Genomic DNA, 19,358 nt, shown 5'->3' on the forward strand with positions numbered 1-19,358 from the left:
AACAAATGACAAATTTTTCATGAAATTACAAAGGATCATTTTGTTTTTATTCTATTTTTGTAATAAAACACTGTGGCCCTAAAGAAAAAAAGAATTTCTAGTGTGGCTGTCAATGTGCTAAAGATATACACCGATCGCCTTCCAAGAAGTTGGGTAGGTTTTGCAGAGGCGCTTATTACATTACGTATGTCTTAGAAGCCTGCACATCCGGGACACTCGAGAGTCAATCCAGGCCCTGTTGTCCTAGGGGCGGGGCCACAAGCAATAGGGGCGGTCCCTCCATCGCGCCCCGCCCCGCCCTTCCTGCCTGCGCCCGGGGGGCGGAGCTTGAGGGGCCGAGCTGCCCGAACTCTTCGGACCCGGGCGCGAGCTGGAGCCATGGCCGACGGAGGCCGGACGCCTCAGGCCCGCGCGCTCCTGCAGCAGTGCCTGCACGCCCGGCTGCAAGTTCGCCCGGCCGAGGGGGACGCCGCGGCCCAGTGGGTGGAGGTAACGTCGGCCGGGCAGCTCTCGTTATCCTCCCGCGTGCAGGGGTGGTTCTTTCCGCCTTGTCTCGATGGCTAGTCCCATCCGCATCTCCCTCTAAGCCAGGCGGGCCGGCCGCTCGCTGCCAGGCCAGACCTCCGGCTGGTCCGCCTGTGCTACCCACGGTGGTCTACCTGGCTGCGCTTGTCTCTCAGGTCCTGCATCCGCGTGGCCAGCGCCAGACTTAGTCCCCCATGGGAAGAGCGTGTCTCCGTGCTTGGAGGTACCACAGGGACTTGAGCTTCCTTTCACCATCTGCTTACCTGAGCTCTGTGGACTTTAAAGCTCGTGGCCTACGTTGGTCTAGTTCAAGCTTGTAGGTTGGGTTTGCTGTAGGAGTTCAAGACCTGCTTTGACTTGTGCCCCAAATCGCGTCTAATTCCTCTTTATGTTGACTGTAGCTTGGTCTTAGCATAGAAATGAGATTTCCCAAGAAAAATGTTTAAAAACTGACTTATTTCCAACTGAAAAACAAAGACCACTACTTTTATAATAATGTTGCATTGTTATGGAACACATTTCCTCCCAATAATTTTATTTTTAGTCACACTGACCACATTTCAAATGAGTTTGGAACATTTATGTCAATATGAGTTCCTTCTACTTGCTTACATTCTTACCTTTTTAAGACAGCCTATCGCCCACACCATACGAAAAAAACCAAAATGTTCTTTAAGGCCCCCAACGAGTAAGTTGAAATGTAAGAAAAAAATTAGTTCCTAATTAAGACTTTTGGAGGTACTCAGAAACTTTCATCTAGCAGAATCTCATTCACTCATGTCTGCTGAATTGGGTCCAAGATCTAGCATTACTTAACACGATCTTAGTCGTTATTTTGTTTTTTGTTTGTTTTTTTTTTTTTGAGACAGAGTCTCGCTTTGTTGCCTAGGCTAGGGTGAGTGCAGTGGGGTCAGCCTGGCTCACAGCAACCTCAAACTCCTGGGCTCGAGCGATCCTGCTGCCTCAGCCGCCTGAGTAGCTGGGACTACAGGCATGCACCACCATGCCCAGCTAATTTTTTTTTTATATATATTAGTTGGCCAATTAATTTCTTTCTATTTATAGTAGAGACGGGGTCTTGCTCTTGCTCAGGCTGGTTTCGAACTCCTGACCTCGAGCAATCCGCCCGCCTCGGCCTCCCAGAGAGCTAGGATTACAGGCGTGAGCCACCGCGCCAGGCCTTAGTCGTTATTTTGAATACTACCCATGTGGGTGATTATTGTTAAATCAGCATGGTACCCTCTGCCAGTTTGGAAATGTTTATAATCATAAAAATCACTGTATTCTCACCTTTTCCCAGAAATCCATTTGTTATTTTTATTGAAGTCTTCATTTCTTTTCCATATTGAAATTTTATGCTTTTTATAATTTGCAGTTCTATCTAAAGAATTACCTATTTTTATAGTTGCCTCCTGATACTCTACATTACAAACTATTAATCATTTAGGTTCTTTCCATGCTTCTTTATATTTTTTATGTTCTTCATTCCACATCTCCTTATGGAAAATCACAGATATTTTATTGCAACTTTCCAAACTATCAGTTTGTGTTTATAAACTTCCAAAACTATTTTTAAAGGCTTTCCCCCTTCACTCCTACACACACTACTAAATTAGTTAACTAAGAGTTGACAAGTAATTTATGGTGAGAAAGTTTAAATGCTCTCCTTTCTCACACATCTTCTACCCTGTTCTATTATTAAAAACTCTTAATTTTTTTTAGCAAGAGTTTTGTCAGAAGATTTGAAGGTTCCTTTCTTTGTTCTTAGTTTCATTCATTTAGAACTTTGTTGTCGAATTTTTCTTCCTGGGAAGTGAAATTTTTTAAGCTACGGTGAGAATTATCTGTACATTTTTACATATTTGAAATATTTTATACCAAAGAAGCTTCCTATCTTGACTTAAAGAGAGGATCTGTAGACCACACTTAAGATCTATTATATTATTGGGATAAGTGAAAAGAAAATAACTTAATGAGGAGGTAATGTGGTAAGTAGAAAGAACAGATGCCTATTTCTGCAAATAATTAGGTATTTAATTCTGACATTGCACATGTCCAAATATGAATATGCTTAAGATTTCAGCTCATAGCGATGTACATATAGTGGCTTGTGACTATAAGTCCAGCACTTTGGGAGGCCAGGACAGGAGGATCACTTGAACCCACAAGTTTGAGACCAGCCTGGGCAACATAGCAAGACCCTGTCTCTACAAAGAGAATTAGCTGGGCATAGTGACATGTACCTATAGTCCCAGCTATTCAGAAGGCTGAAGTGGGAGGATCACTTGAGCCCACAAGTTTGGGGTTACAGTGAGCTATGATCACACCACTGCACTCCATCCTGAGTGACAAAGTGAGATTTTGTCTTAAAAAAAAAAAAAGATTCCAGTGTACACTGAAAATGATACCAGTGGGAAGTCCTGTGACAGTAGTGTAGAATTTGCCAGCTTCTATTATGGGTGTGTATTGGAGGTCCTTGCCAATTGTTTCAGTAGTACAGTAGCACTTTTTAAATATGACTGCTCCTCCAGGTAAATCAAGTGTGAGCACTGAGCTGCGTTTATATTTACATAGAAAATTACTTAGGTATCACATAGAGCCTGGAAGATATAGTTGAATGTTAGAGTAATTAACAGATAAATTGAGTCCGTATCACATGCAAAATAGTCTGTAAAGTGGTTTGCAAGTTAAAATGTGAAATTGTACCTCTACCTTTTTTTTTATACCTCTACCTTTAAATGTATTTTTATATGTTCATTTAATAAATACTTGTATAGCACTTACTATGAACCATGCACTGTTTTTTTTGTTGTTGTTGTTTGTTTGTTTGTTTTTGAGACAGAGTCTCACTTGATTGCCCAGGCTAGAGTGCCATGGTGTCAGCCTCGCTCACTTGCAACCTCAGACTCCTGGGCTCAAGCAATCCTCCTGCCTCAGTCTCCCGAGTAGCTGGGACTACAGGCATGCACCACCATGCCCGGCTAGTTCTTTATATATTTTTAGTTGGCTAATTACTTTCTTTCTATTTTTAGTAGAGATGGGGTCTCATTCTTGTTCAGGCTGGTCTCGAACTCCTGAGCTCAAAGGATCCGCCCGCCTAGGCCTCCCAGAGTGCTAGGATTACAGGCATGAGCCACTGCGCCCAGCTGAACCATGCATTGTTTTAAGGACTTAAGTTACAAATATTAATTAATTTAATCCAACTAATAACTCCTGAAGTCAAAGAGGTGAATTAATATAAAGAATCAAAAATCTAATGATTCACTCAGCAGCAGAATCAAAGTTACTTACAATTGTCTTTTTTATGTAGTCTCTGTCCTACATGAGCTAAGAAAGCAATATCCAAGTCATCGTGTAAAATAAATTCATGGGCAATATACGTAACCTTAACACTTTTACCCCATAATACGCTAAAATTAAATAAATAAATAAGGCCGGGCGTGGTGGCTCATGCCTGTAATCCTAGCACTCTAGGAGGCTGAGGTGGGCAGATTGCTCAAGGTCAGGAGTTTGAAACCAACCTGAGCAAGAGCGAGACCCTGTCTCTACTAAAAATAGAAAGAAATTAATTGGACAACTAAAAATATATAGAAAAAAGTAGCCGGGCATGGTGGTGCATGCCTGTAGTCCCAGCTACTCGGGAGGCTAAGGCAGTAGGATTGATTGAGCCCTGGAGTTTGAGATTGCTGTTTGAGGTTGAGTTAGGCTGACGCACGGGCAACAAAGTGAGACTCCGTCTCTAAATAAATAAATAAATTTTATATTCCTGCTAACAACCAGCCTTGTAATATAGATCCTAAATATAATTTTCAAGGCCTAATCACAAATAAATAAATAAATAAAATTTATATTCCTGCTAACAACCAGCCTTGTAATATAGATCCTAAATGTAATTTTCAAGGCCTAATCACATTTATTTAAAGCATTCAATGACAGTAACAAAAAAGAATTGGACAGTTTCCTGGAGTTTATAAAAATAGAATCAGACCCTTATTTTTATTATCTGCAAGTAAATGGATTAGGGGGAATCAAGAGTGATGATGTCAAAAGATATCGGTCACACTGTTGCTTATCCATCAGCCATATCTTGTATAATGTAAATTCATTTGGTATTGAATAAATGAGGCCCTGCCAACTAAATGTTTCTAGCTAGTCCTATGATTTTGATTAGAAGTGTTTGAAGGTATAACTTGTCTTTGCTGTGCTTGGGTATATTTTTAACTTAATTTTCAAAAGAAATAATAACTGAGGTGATTAAAACTTGAAAACAGGCCGGGCGCGGTGGCTCACGCCTGTAATCCTAGCTCTCTGGGAGGCCGAGGCGGGCGGATTGCTCAAGGTCAGGAGTTCGAAACCAGCCTGAGCAAGAGCGAGACCCTGTCTCTACTATAAATAGAAAGAAATTAATTGGCCAACTAATATATATATACAAAAAATTAGCCGGGCATGGTGGCACATGCCTGTAGTCCCAGCTACTTGGGAGGCTGAGGCAGGAGGATTGCTTGAGCCAGGAGTTTGAGGTTGCTGTGAGCTAGACTGACGCCACGGCACTCACTCTACCCTGGGCAATAAAGTGAGACTCTGTCTCAAAAAAAAAAAAACAAAACTTGAAAACACTTTATTTTCTCACATATTTAAGAAATCAAATCTGGGCTGGTGTGGTGGCTCATGCCTATAATCCTAGCACTTTGGGAGGCTAAGGCTGGAGGATTGCTTGAGGTTAGGAGTTTGAGACCAGCCTGAGCAAGAGCAATACCCTGTCTCTACAAGAAATAGAAAAATTAGCTGGGCATGGTGGCATGCACCTGTAGTCCCAGCTACTCAGGAAGCTGAGGCAGGAGGATTGCTTGAGCCCAAGAGTTTGAGGTTACAGTGAGCTACGGTGATACCACTGCACTCTACCTACCTTGGAGACAGAGCAAGACCCTGTCTCAAAAAATAATAATAATATAAATCAAGTCTATTTTAAAACTTATTTCTCTTCCTTTGCTTTTAACCTCTATAACAGTTGGAATTTTGTTCATTTAATTCTGTATCTGTATAGATTTCCTTCTAATCTGAGTTTGCTGTGGTGATTTCTCATAGATTCAGAGAGGATTAGTGATCTACGTGTGCTTTTTCAAGGGAGCTGATAAAGAACTTCTTCCCAAAATGGGTATGTGTTTGATTTTTTTTTTCTTTTTTAAGAGTGAAAAAGAACAGCAATAGATAAATGAACCGGAAGGAGCAAGAAGTACAATCTTTTTTTTTCCCCTTTTATTTTTAGTTGACATGTAATAATTGTACATATTTATGGGATACAGAGTGATATTTCAATATGTGTATACAATGTATAATGATCAAATCAGGGTAATTAGCATATGCATCACCTCAAATATTTATCCTTTCTTTGTGTTGTGAACATTAAAATCCTCTTTTAGCTTTTTGAAAACATACAATAAATTATAGTTAACCATATTCACCCTAAAGTACTGCAGAACACCGCAACTCATTCCTCCTATCTAGCTATAATTTTGTATCCATTACCAACTTCTCCCCATCCTAAAACGCACAATCTTAAATTGTACTGGTATGTAAGTTATTAATTACTTAACTCTGGCGGGGCATGGTAGCTCATGTCTGTAATCCTAGCACTCTGAGAGGCCCAGGCAGGAGGATCGCTCAAGGTCAGGAATTCGAGACTAGCCTGAGCAAGAGCAAGATCCTATCTCTACTAAAAATAGAAGGAAATTAGCTGGACAACTACAAATATATAAAAAAAAATCAGCTGGGCATGGTGGCACATGCCTGTAGTCCCAGCTACTTGGGAGGCTGAGGCAGAAGGATTGCTTTAAGCCCAGGAGTTTTTAGGTTGCTGTGAGCTAGGCTGACACCATGGCACTCTAGCCCAGGCAACAGAGCAAGACTCTGTCTCAAAAAAAAAAACACAACAATTACTTTACTCTGTCTAGTGTTGTTGGCTTTAGATATTTGCCTGTTCCAAGTTTAAAGTAAGCAAGTGTGGCCGGGCGCGGTGGCTCACGCCTGTAATCCTAGCTCTTGGGAGGCCGAGACGGGCGGATTGCTCAAGGTCAGGAGTTCAAAACCAGCCTGAGCAAGAGCAAGACCCCGTCTCTACTATAAATAGAAAGAAATTAATTGGCCAACTGATATATATATAAAAAATTAGCCGGGCATGGTGGCGCATGCCTGTAGTCCCAGCTACTCGGGAGGCTGAGGCAGAAGGATCGCTCGAGCCCAGGAGTTTGAGGTTGCTGTGAGCTAGGCTAACGCCACGGCACTCACTCTAGCCTGGGCAACAAAGTGAGACTCTGTCTCAAAAAAAAAAAAAAAAAAAAAGTAAGCAAGTGTGGTGCAGTTCTTTTGAACCAGCTGCAGCATTGCAGATGGCTTATAGATTGATTTAAAAGAGTAAACTCAGTGCACATCAGCCAAGGATACAGAAACTTATTGGAAGCAAGGTGGGCCACATAGGGAGAAACAGATGCTGCATTTCTTTTTTTTTTTTTTTTTTTTGAGACAGAGTCTCACTTTGTTTCCTAGGCTAGAGTTAGTCCCCTGGCATCAGCCTAGCTCACAGCAACCTCAATCTCCTGGGCTCAAGCGATCCTACTGCCTCAGCCTCCCGAGTAGCTGGGACTACAGGCATGCACCACCATGCCCGGCTAATTTTTTATATATATATTAGCTGGCCAATTAATTTCTTTCTATTTATAGTAGAGACGGGGTCTCACTCTGGCTGGTTTCAAACTCACAACCTCGAGCAATCTGCTGGCCTCGGCCTCCCAGAGTGCTAGGATTACAGGCGTGACCCACCACACCTAGCCTGCATTTCTTAATATAGTTTCCTTTATCTCCCAGAGTCCCTAACAGAGGCAGTAATTGACATTTGTACAAGGTGTGGGTCCTGTCAAACCTGGACAACTCAAGCTTATATCATTATTATGGAAGAAATTTGAATTTACCATTTGTGCACTTCTCTTTTGGAAATATGTATAAATATAAAGGTTCTCCCGGTTCTTTAACCAAACTCAATGTAATCACAGCCACACCTCCTCCAGGAAAACAGAAAGCAGAGCCCATGTTCAGAGATCTCTGAATAATAATTTACCTACCTATAGCTTTCTAGTATACTGGACAGTCCATCGTACTGTACATTCCTTGTGATAATTACATAGGCTCAGATATACTAAATCAATTCACGTACTGTCTTAATTATGTATATTGGATTTAACAATTATGTCCCCCCAAAAAACAAAAGCAAACCTGAAATAATAGAGCTATCCTTAAGTTTGGGAACAGGTTATATTCTACTCATTAGTAAAGGGTAGTGCCCATTAGTTGGATTAATAAGAAATATAGATTATACAAATGGATAGTTGAAGCTTATAGAAGTTAACCTGGAAGAGCTTCAAGGGCAAATAGCCCAATTAGACCAGCTTGGACAAAAAGCTAAAGCTCCTAGGGCAATTTTATACTGATATATTAAACACGTTTGATAACTTTGTCAAAGAATGAAAACTAGACTTAAGCAGGGCCTATGATAGGTGTAGATAGAAAGCCAGTAACTGTAATTGTTCAAAATTTGAATCCAGAAGATAATAAGGAACCTTTGATAGGTTAAAGAAGAAAATGAAATGAGGGCTCCAATTATAGAGGATAACTTGTCAGATCCTGATGCTAGGGTGTTAGACATTCTGTATACTTTGCTAAATTAATATTTTCCCTTGGATCAAATCATTACTGGCCACAAAAAATATAGTAGAAATCCTCAAAAATAGGAAAAAATTTTGTCATTCTAATTTAAAATTGACTTTCTAAAGTTGTCTCATGGATCTTAAATGGATGTTAATCATAATTGGATAAAATAACCCTACCAAATCCATGCTGCATTTTGTTTTGTAGTGATTAAATCCTGTGTGTTTCCATATACATCTTTGCGAGTTCATTTTAAATACATGCATAAGATTGCAGTGGATTAAAAACACTCCAGAGATCCACCTTAAGTCTTTTAGTGAGTAATCTAACACAAAGCTTTATTTATCATGATTCTCAGTAAAGAAAGATATGACTAAGAATCACATTTTGCTGGTTTGAGTTTTAAGCAAAGTAATTACATCTATTATTGATAGCGTTAGCTTGAACTTCACTCTATTCAAGCCGGAAAGTAACTCAACGTAATAGGATTCTCTTAAACCCCACCTCATGCTTATTACATGGATTCAGATATTTCTAATCAAATCTTACATCCCTTGGAAACATAACAACCAATTGTAACCATAAAGCTGAAATAGCATAGCTAACATAGAAATGTGTAGAATCTTCCTCAAATCATCTTCAGTATTATGGACTGAGATCCAGGGATCTGTCAAAGCTTCATTTCCCATATACATTATTAGAAATATTTGATTGATAACCTGTCTTAGGATCTTCAAGTTTCTAGCATGCCATTAATTCATTGTTTCATTTTAATTCTACTTACTGGTGTTTATATTTGTATTGTATTTATCTGTATCCTGATATTGTATACCAACAGCATTAATTGAATTCTCAGTTATAGCCAGTAGAGGGAGGTAGGTAGAAGTATAATAAATTGTAGTATTCCCTTTCAGGCCTGTTATTCCAAAATTACCTACTTAGTCTTCACTAGCCTGAAACCTAGATAGCTAGATAGTGATTTCCATTAGAATGAAGTGCTCTGGAGAGTTAAGTTTCCTTAGAGGCAGGCAATAAGCACTGCTGGCTATATAGCAAAGTCCTGTTTGTAATAGAGAAAACTAGAGGTATTTAAAAATAGATGTTAGTTAAGTGAAAATTGATGGTGCTTAATGTATAGCTTAGGAATTCATTTGGATGTTCACCTTGGCAGGTTTTTCCCAGGTTAATTCCATGACTTGTAGAGTGGGGCAACCACACTGAATCCTTACTAATGCTACAGATCCTCTAATAATTGAAACTATTAACCACCCCAACAGAAAGCATACCTTTTGAAGGTATGCTTTGGGGCAGGAATGTGAGGTTTATATAGTTTCTTTTACCATTTGTCCTTTCAGGACTGTTCTTTGCCAGAAGTCATTTATATCTTTATAGAGGTAGGGAGACCCTAAGTCTATTTATATTAGACACTTCCTTTGTTTATTGTTTTGAAAATGGTTAATGTTGAGGTGTAAAAGTTTTCTAAGTTAAGGCTTTTAGCTGTACATAGATATTTAATGGTAGTTTTGACACTTCTTATTAGCTACACGAATAATCTCATAGATGCTATAAAAATATCACCATGTTTTCTTACATGTATGTAAAGATAGTGCCAGTAGCTCTGTATCTTTTGATTTACTTACTTTTCAGTTGTAACAATGCATTTCTGATTGTTCTTCCTTTCATCTTTACCCTTTTTCCATGGATTATATTTGTAAAATGATTAGTCCATATTAATATTGCCTTTAAGGTTATGAAACTACAAAATCAGCTGGTTTATAATGGGATTGAACCAGGAAGGAACCTTTATCTCAGCTTAAAACTCTAAGCAACTAAGTTTAAAGTAATAAATGCACTAACATTTTTATTTAATATTCTGTTATAATGCAGAATTTGGTGTGAGGAGGATTAATCGTGATCTTTTCCCAGTGGTATTTGCTAATGAAACAGAAAGAGCAGGGCAGCAAAATCTTCTCATGCATTCCTCCAAGGCAACAATATTTGAGGTTCTAATGTACAGTTCATTCTTCAGACCTTTCTAGATGAGCATAATGTTAGGTAATCTTAATTGCCAAGTCAAATTTAAAATACCATGCCATTTTCTGCATGAAATTTGCTTTATTTTTCATGCTTAGATTATTTAGCTTAGTGAAGCAGTTTTTAAAATCCAAACAGAGACTTTGGGTTGGAAGTATGAGCTGACAAACTGAGTTTTAAGCGTGAGATTTGTTGACTAAAAATGATGATTTTCTTCATGTTTGTTTTTCACTTCAAAATGTTTTGCCTCTCTCCCCTATCCAGTTAATACACTGTTAAATGTGAAATTGAGCGAGACAGAAAATGGCAAGCACGTCTCTATATTGGATTTACCTGGCGACATTCTTATCATCCCTCAAGCCACCCTCGGGGGAAGAGTAAAAGGAAAGAACATGCAGTATCACTCTAACTCTGGAAAAGAAGAAGGGTTAGAACTTTATTCTCAATTTGTGACTCTATGTGAAAAAGAATTAGCTGCCAACAGCAAGTGTGCTGAAGCTGGGGTTGTAGTGGAACATGGCACTTACGGGAACAGGCAGGTGTTAAAGCTGGATACCAATGGACCATACACACATTTAATTGAATTTTGAAAATTAAAAATTAGTTTCTGTAGCTGTTCTATGGTATTAAATGATCTGAACTATATTAAGGTTTTCTTACCCTTCATCTTGAAAACACTAATCTGCAGCATTTTTAGACAAGAAAATCCTGGGTCCCTTATATAACTCTGCAACCTGCTAATTGGGTGACCTTGCCAAGTCACCTAAACTGTGATCTCAGTCACCTTTTGTCCTGCTTTCTCCTACCCTTCCACTTGAAAATTTGAGAAATGCTGTCTATTGACTTCATAGTCATTAAGCAAATGTTCTTAGCTGTATTTTTAAAGTTACATACATTTTAAATATTTTACTATGAAGAAATTTGTGGTATCCAGGGAAATACGTTTATTATGCTCTCATTTGTGTAGTATGTGATAAAAATAACTATTTGTGTTAAAATTAGGTAAAATCCAACACAAACCATTTATAACTTTGTCTATTTTAATATTTATATTTTCCATATTTTGAATCAAAGTATATGTGATTCGTCATTCCTTTTATAATATGTATCAAAATGTCACATAGAAATGTTTGTGCATTGTATTACTTTCCAAGGACATATAGATGCTTTACATAATTTTAGGAATCTTTAGTTAACATAGAAACAAGGTATAGGGGATTAAAAGTTGTTTTTATTAAACATACCCATACAGATGAGTTAATGTTCGGCTTCTCAGTTTTAACCAAAACCACATGTGTCTCACTTTCCATCTTTTTTTTTTCTTTTTGAGACTCTCAAAAAAAAAAAAGTTGGAAAGGAGACAGACACCTCAGTCTACTGAGTAGCAGGAATTACAGGTGTGTGCCATATCTTTGGTTTTTAAAGAACTAGTTCATGAAATTAGTGTTAGTTCATATATTTTTTAGGAAGTCCCTTTCCTGTTGAATTAGATTACTATAAAAGGAAGAAAAAGGGAATTTTTCTCCAGGAATAGTTTGAAAACAAATTGACTTATTCATTCACATATTATCTGCTTGATGGTTTGGAGCCAGTGTAAATTTTTCTGAATTGGTGAATGTTGTGGCCTGGCTGTTTATGCCTCACCCTGAAATTTATATGTTGAAGCTCTTATCCCAGTGTGATGGTATGTGGAGACAGAGCCTTTGGGAGGTAATTAGGGTTAGATGAGGTCATGAGGGTGGGGTCCTCATGATGAGACTGGTAGAAAAGGAGCCACCCGACAGTTTGCTCTCCCCACACCACCCCATTCCACCTTGTGAGCACACAGCGAGAAGTTGGCTGTCTGCAAGCCAGGAAAAGAGCCATCACTAGAAACTGACCATGCTGACACATTGATCTTGAACTTCTAACTTTCAGGACTATGAGAAAATAAATTTCTGTTGTTTAAGCTACCCAGTCTAAGGTATTTTGTTATGGCAGCCTGAGATGTCTAAAATAATGGTATAAGATAGATAGCTAATAAGATAAACTTTTCAAAGATGAGAGAGGAGGATATACAAGAAGTTGAAAGATGGCCGGGCGTGGTGGCTCATGACTGTAATCCTAGCACTCTGGGAGGCCAAGGCAGGCGGGTTGCTGGAGGTCAGGAGTTCGAAACCAGCCTGAGCAAGAGCAAGACCCATCTCTACTATAAATAGAAAGAAATTAATTGACCAACTAATATATATAGAAAAAATTAGCCGGGCATGGTGGCTCATACCTGTAGTCCCAGCTACTCGGGAGGCTGAGGCAGCAGGATTGCCTGAGCCCAGGAGATTGAGGTTGCTGTGAGCTAGGCTTGACACCATAGCACTCTAGCTTGGGCAACAAAGTGAGACTCTGTCTCAAAAAAAAAAAGAAGTTGAAAGAATAAATGAGTCAATAAAAGGTAGTTTTGAAAACTCCTCTGACCTGATTTTAAAAGGTGTTTTTTAAGAGTGAAAACCAAATAACATTGCTAATTACTGAAAAGGTGAAGAGATTAAATAAACATCCTAAGTAGCTGCTGAAAATTCCTTTGTGTCTTATAATTTCTTTAGATCTATGTTCTTAAGATACTTAAGTTTTTATTATCACAAAAAACTCCTATTTTCTCTTTACCCTTCCTGTATTATTCTATTTTGGAACTTGAGAATCAATAACTGGCTTGGTAATGAGCTCATGGTCCTTAACTTTTGCTTTATTGATTCACAATACAATTATTGAAATGTAATAAACTATTTATAAATTTGCAAACTCCAGTTTTCTTAAAGGTTCTCCAAAGAAGTGTATATGACTTTCAGAAAGATTGTGTCACCTATTTTAAATCATTTTGATTTTATGTCTAAGTGAAATGCTGACTCATAGGCCTAGTTTGCTGTTTTATAGTTCAAGCAATCGTCCTTAAAACATTTGCTTGAGTTACTTATGGAGGATAGCAATTTCAAGTACATGAATAGTTATTAAGCAGAAGGTGATGATCAACTTTGCTTAATTTCCAGGGAGGCTACAACAAGGGAAAAGGCAAGACAAATGGTGGATATGAAAATAGCTATATCTTAGCTTTCTGTACCTCTTTTGGCCCAAAGTGCTCAAAGAACCTTCAATAGATATTTTATCTTCACTATATATATATATATATATATATATATATATATATATATATATATATATATATATATATATATATATATATAATGACAATAGTGCTATGGAAAGACAATGTTTAAATAATTTTCCCAAGGTAATATGATAGGATGGAATAATTTCCATCTTTTTGGATTTGACTCTCTTGCGAGAGTTGTTGAAATAGAAATTGATCTTGATAAAAGCTTAGCATCTCTTAGTGTGGATCACTAGAGAAAGAATAGCCAATAAATTGGTTTATTTATTTATTTTTTTGCCCACTTTGTCACCTGGGCTAGAGTGCTGTGGTGTCAGCCTACCTCACAGCAACCTCAAACTCTTGGGCTCAAGTGATCCCCCCACCTCAGCCTCCTGAGTAGCTGGAACTACAGGCGTGCACCTGGCTAATTTTTTACTAGTTTAGTAGAGACAGGGGTCTCACTCTTGCTCAGCCTGGTCTTGAACTCCTGAGCTCAAGTGATCCTCCAGCTTCGGCCTCCCAGAGTGCTAGATTACAGGCATGAGCCACTGCTCCCGGCCCCAATAAATTGGTTTATTTACTATAAATTAAATGCAGGCAGGTTTGTACCTAATTTAGGTGCCTTCTGCTTCTGATTTTATAAGATTCTAGAATGTTTCAAATAGAGTATCTAAATAAGATACTATTTTATCTGTCAATTTAGAAACCTCCTGGATTCAATTATAGAAAATACTCTGTATAAAACACAATGGGGGAAATGGAGGGTAGATAAAACCTATCTATTGGGTACAATGAACACTATTCAGGTGATGGGCACACTAAAGGCCCCAACTTAAGCATTATAAAAGGTATCCTCGTAACAACATTTGTACTCCTTTAATATTTTGAAATTTAAAAAAAAATGGATATGGTTTTAGTATCTTGAATAAACTTATATAAAGTAAAATCAAATACACTTTTACCATTCTGTTATTAATTCAAGTCATTAAAGAAGGCATACCATTTATGAATAATATCTGTACAAATGGTAATTTGTTGACTCCATAGTGAATGAATTCAATTTATTATATATCAAAATCAAATATTAGGCCGGGCGCGGTGGCTCACGCCTGTAATCCTAGCACTCTGGGAGGCCGAGGCGGGCGGATTGCTCGAGGTCAGGAGTTCGAAACCAGCCTGAGCAAGAGCGAGACCCCATCTCTACTATAAAAATAGAAAGAAATTAATTGGCCAACTAATATATATATATAAAAAAAAAATTAGCCGGGCATGGTGGCACATGCCTGTAGTCCCAGCTACTCGGGAGGCTGAGGCAGGAGGATTACTTGAGCCCAGGAGTTTGAGGTTGCTGTGAGCTAGGCTGACGCCACGGCACTCACTATAGCCTGGGCAACAAGCGAGACTCTGTCTCAAAAAAAAAAAAAAAAAAAATCAAATATTATAGATGCCTCCCATGCCACTTGTTTTTGTGAGAATAAGAACTCACATTGATGTTTTAAGAGAACAAAGTCAGCCAGGCATGATGGCTCACGCCTGTAATCCTAGCACTCTGGGAAGCTGAGGCAGGTGGATCATTTGAGCTTAGGAGTTTGAGACCAGCCTGAGCAAGAGCAAGACCCCCGTCTCTACTAAAAATAGAAAGAAATTAATTGGACAGCTAAAAATATATAGAAAAAAATTAACCTGGCATGGTGGCGCATGCCTGTAGTTCCAGCTACTCGGGAGGCTGAGGCAGGACTGGATCACTTGAGCTCAGGAGTTTAAGGTTGCTGTGAGGTAGGCAGATGCCACGGCACTCTCTAGCCCGGGCAACACAGTGAGACTCTGTCTCAAAAAAAAAAAGAGAACAAAGTCATGTCAGATTTTTACTGTGATTAACATTGCAAAGAACCTGCTTTATGTTATAGCTGAATATATAGCCAAAAACAACCAAAAAACCCACACATGATACTCCAATGTCTTTAGAAATATCTGACATATTAATTTATTGAAATAAGACTAGTTTCTGAAAGGGGAGAACTACTAGAAAGGTAACATTTTCATTCTCAAGGCATATCTTGGCGATGACTTTAAACATTTATTTTGATAGTTTCCTAATTATTCTCCCTACTTCCTGTTTCTCCTATCTCTAAACCTTTTCTGTAGACCATCTCCAAGATAATGTTCCTAGAACATGTCTTTCTCTATAGCATTCTGCTGCTTAGAAGCTTTTATAGCTTCTCTTTATCTACAGAACAAAGTCTAATGGAGGTTGTCATGGACAACCTGGTTGTCAAAGTCTAATCTAATGGAGGGCTCTCCATACTCCTCAGGAGTGTATGAAATCACTCAGGAAGAACTGTAGAGAACTAATGGCAGAATCTTGAAAAATAACATGTAAAGAAAGGGCAAAGTGTAAGAGGAATATCAGAGAGGCAGAGAGAACCAGAAAAGTGTACTGTTAAAGACAAAGACATTATTAAATAGTGACAAAGTCAGAGAGGCAGAGAGAACCAGAAAAGTGTAGTGTTAAAGACAAAGACATTATTAAATAGTGACAAAGTCAGTGCCACATACTAGAGAAATTTGGATAACACAAAGACCAAGGGAAGACGTCTGAGCCTAGCAGTTGGGTTTTTTCAGAGCTTACGGAGTATCAGAGTATTTTCAATAGCTAATAGTAGGGATTCTTAATCTTTTGTTCTAGGGCACAGTGTCTCAAACTGTGTCAGTGTACCAAAATCACCTGGGGAGCCTATTAAGATGCAGTTTTCCTGGACCACGACAAACATACTAAATTAGGAGTTAAAATCTGTCTAATCACCAGTCTCACTACAGGTGATCTAGAGTACCCTGGAGTCCCAGAACCACTGTTACTCAGAAGTCTGTTAGCCCAGACTTCTAAGGCTGATATCAAGGTTTTATAATCTGGCTCCAGCTCAACTTTCTAAACTTTTTTCCCACCACTACTACCCTATAGAAATTCTTCAGTATAGCTCTATATATCTCTTAAATCATGCCCTTACCTAAATTGCCCTCTGCTCTCCTCTAAATCCATCATCATTCAAATTTAGCTCAAGTCAATCTCTTCTGACCCCATAGTAGTTCTCCTACCTCTATGTTCCTTGGCATTATGATCGTGACCCTTGTGACACGATGTGTCTGAAGAAATTGTGTACTTTGGCTTTAATTTTTTAATATTAATACGTCTTGACTGCAAGACTATAATGTGGGATAAAGACAGTATAATAGTGGGCAGACATAGTACAGTGTAAACTTTTTTATCTCCAACAGGATTTCTGTAGGGCTGTGCCTGTGGTCTATGCTTAGTAATTCTCAGTAAATATTACCTGAATTAATATAGAGATATGTTAGTGCCCAGAATACTCTTGATTTTGGTTCAGTGATGCCACTACTTTATACATAGATTTCCTTTTTTGAGACAGAATCTCACTGTGTTGCCCAGGCTAGAGTGCCGTGGCATCTGCCTACCTCACAGCAAACTCAAAATCCTGGGCTCAAGTGATCCTCCTGCCTCAGCCTCCCGAGTAACTGGGACTACAGGTATGTGCCACCATGCCCGGCTAATTTTTTTTCTATATATGTTTTTAGTTGGCCAATTAATTTCTTTCTATTTTTAGTAGAGATGGGGTCTCACTCTTGCTCAGGTTGGTGTCGAACTCCTGACCTTGAGTGATCTGCCCACCGCGGCCTCCCAGAGTGCTAGGATTACAGGTGTGAGCCACCACGCCTGGCCTATACATAGATTTCTCAGTGTGAGAATCTGTCTTAAAAAAATAAAGGAGGAATCAAAAATCACTCTAAAATTTCACATATGGGTTACTAGAGAATATGAATCCAGATTTTAACATACTGAGTTTTGAAGCACCGTAATGTCTACCCAAGTAGAAATGTCAATTATAAAAGTGATAGTTACGCTAAGCTAAGATTTAATCATCCAATCTTCACTGACTGCCTACTCTGGTAAATATAAAGAGGCACACTAAAAAAGTAAAGGCAGGCCGAGGCGGGTGGATTGCGGGTGGATTGCGGCACTCACTCTAGCCTGGGCAACAAAGTGAGACTCTGTATCTATGTATGCATGTATGTATGTATAAATAAATAAATAAGAAAAGGTGATTTCTATTCTCATGGAGTTTACAACATAACTGGGATACTAAAGCAGTTAGCTGGAACACAGAGAAACTGTTTCATTTTAGATGTGCCAAACGAAAGGTAACAACAGTACTATGGAGATTTGGAGAGGGAAGAAATTTCATCTGATTATGAGAGCATTGACATTTCAGTATAGTTTTGAAAATTAATATCTATTAGAGATATGACATAGTGAAAAATGGAGGATTTGATTACCAGCCAAATCGAGAGCAACAGGAGGAAGAGAAAAAATTGACAAAGCAATGAAGGATCACATAGATAGGTGAATGGAAAAAGTAGGAGATGTAAGAGGAAACACGAGTGTCTTGGAGTTTAAGTTTTCGAGAATTGGGGAAACAGGTATAAACATACAGAAAAATTGAAAGCATTATGTAATCAACACCCATATACTCACCCCCTGGACTCTGCAATTAGCATCTTGGTATATTTGCTTTGTTACCTATCTACCCATCTGTCCATTCTAAAAATGAGGTTATTTTGTTTGCCAGAGTTTTAAATTCATTCCTGTTGGCCAGCGTCTCATTTCTAAGGTCCGGGATGTGTGTGAGCCTGCTGCATTTCACCAACATGCCCAGATTCACTTGCTTTATATGAAAACCTCCACTCAGTGTGCCTTTCTATCTTTAAAGAAAGGTCCCAAATGATAGTCCATAGGAGAAATGATCCTTCCACCCTTCCAATTAAGTTAGTTAACTATCCCTGCATGTCTGCACCTGAGAACAGAGAAGAACCTGTTTCAAAGTGACCCTATGATTTGTCAAGCTTTCCAGCAGTCTATCAGTGTACCGTCTGAGGACCACCTGAATAAAAATCATTACAAAACTTGTTAAAAATGCAAATTCGTGTATCTCACCCCACTGAGTCAGAATTTCTGAGAGGGGCCTGGAGTCTGCATTTTAACAGTCACTTCTCCCCATCAGTGAGTCTCATACAGACTAGCATTTGAGAATTGATTATGTAGTGGTGATTTCTATGAACCAAGAATCAAGAGGCCTCTGTTGGAGTCTTAGCTTTTCCATGAACTGTGTGTGTTACACAGTCCTTCCAGGACTCATCATAAAAGAGAAAGAATTGTACTTGATAAATTCTAAGATCGCTTTCAGCTTCACCATTTTGTGGAACTATGAAAACTGAATCTTTTAAATTAGAAGACGTTGGATAGACTTTAATGAGAAGAACTGAAAAACTGTTTAGGTTTGTGTTCATTTGAACTACAGCTGTTTCTTGTAATTCAACTAGTATGTGAGTTATTCATCAAAATAACTACATTCTTCTTGTATCTTGTGAATTTTTGTTTGGCTTTTGCGAGCTGAACCATAGAATGAGTTTCAAGCATTTCACACAGCCTTTTGCCATTTCATAGCTCCATGTTTCCTTGGAGACTCCAGTGTTCACAGTCTGCCAGATCTACTTTGAGCTGTTGCCACTCTGCATTCCTCTTTCATTGTTGATAATATCCCTTTTCTTCTTCTTCTTCCTATAAAGTAACTTATTTTCTCAGAGTTCTGAGTTGGCAGAAGTTACTGCAAGTTTTAAAGCTCTGTTCAGTAGTGAAAGAGAAAAGTATGTGATAATCTTTAAGCAATGATTAAATTTTGTGCCCTAATCACTGTGATGTTAGCTTTTTTTTTTCCATTATAAATCTGGCCCTAATTTTAGTTTCAAGGTGATTTTAGAATATTGTTTAAAATGTTACTCAGTGCCCTTGTTATCCTCTCATAAATGATAATATTGAGTATCCATATCCTCCAGCAAGGTTCTTTTTAAAAATTCTTTTTGCCCCAGTGGTGGTATACGTTTTCTATTTGTTAAACTTTTTTTA

At 38.5% G+C, this 19,358-nt stretch overlaps 1 protein-coding gene across 1 annotated transcript; it reads left to right on the forward strand.

Moving 5' to 3' along the window:
- The first annotated feature begins 326 nt into the window (after nt 1-326).
- Nucleotides 327-13,032, forward strand: DTD2 (D-aminoacyl-tRNA deacylase 2). The gene is made up of 3 exons (XM_012773438.2): nt 327-489; nt 5,611-5,680; nt 10,522-13,032. The coding sequence occupies exons 1-3, from the start codon at nt 379-381 to the stop codon at nt 10,845-10,847; spliced, it is 507 nt and encodes a 168-aa protein (XP_012628892.1). The 5' UTR covers nt 327-378; the 3' UTR covers nt 10,848-13,032.
- Nucleotides 13,033-19,358: the final 6,326 nt, after the last annotated feature.

Source organism: Microcebus murinus, chromosome 6, assembly GCF_040939455.1.
Source record: "Microcebus murinus isolate Inina chromosome 6, M.murinus_Inina_mat1.0, whole genome shotgun sequence".
Lineage (NCBI taxonomy): Eukaryota > Metazoa > Chordata > Mammalia > Primates > Cheirogaleidae > Microcebus > Microcebus murinus.

Bases quoted from the DNA above. Each gene is read 5' to 3' on its own strand.
- DTD2 (XM_012773438.2), top strand. From the start codon at position 379: ATGGCCGACGGAGGCCGGACGCCTCAGGCCCGCGCGCTCCTGCAGCAG. The intron at 490-5,610 runs GTAACGTCGGCC...GATTTCTCATAG, and splicing joins CCGCGGCCCAGTGGGTGGAG to ATTCAGAGAGGATTAGTGAT. The intron at 5,681-10,521 runs GTATGTGTTTGA...TCCCCTATCCAG, and splicing joins AGAACTTCTTCCCAAAATGG to TTAATACACTGTTAAATGTG.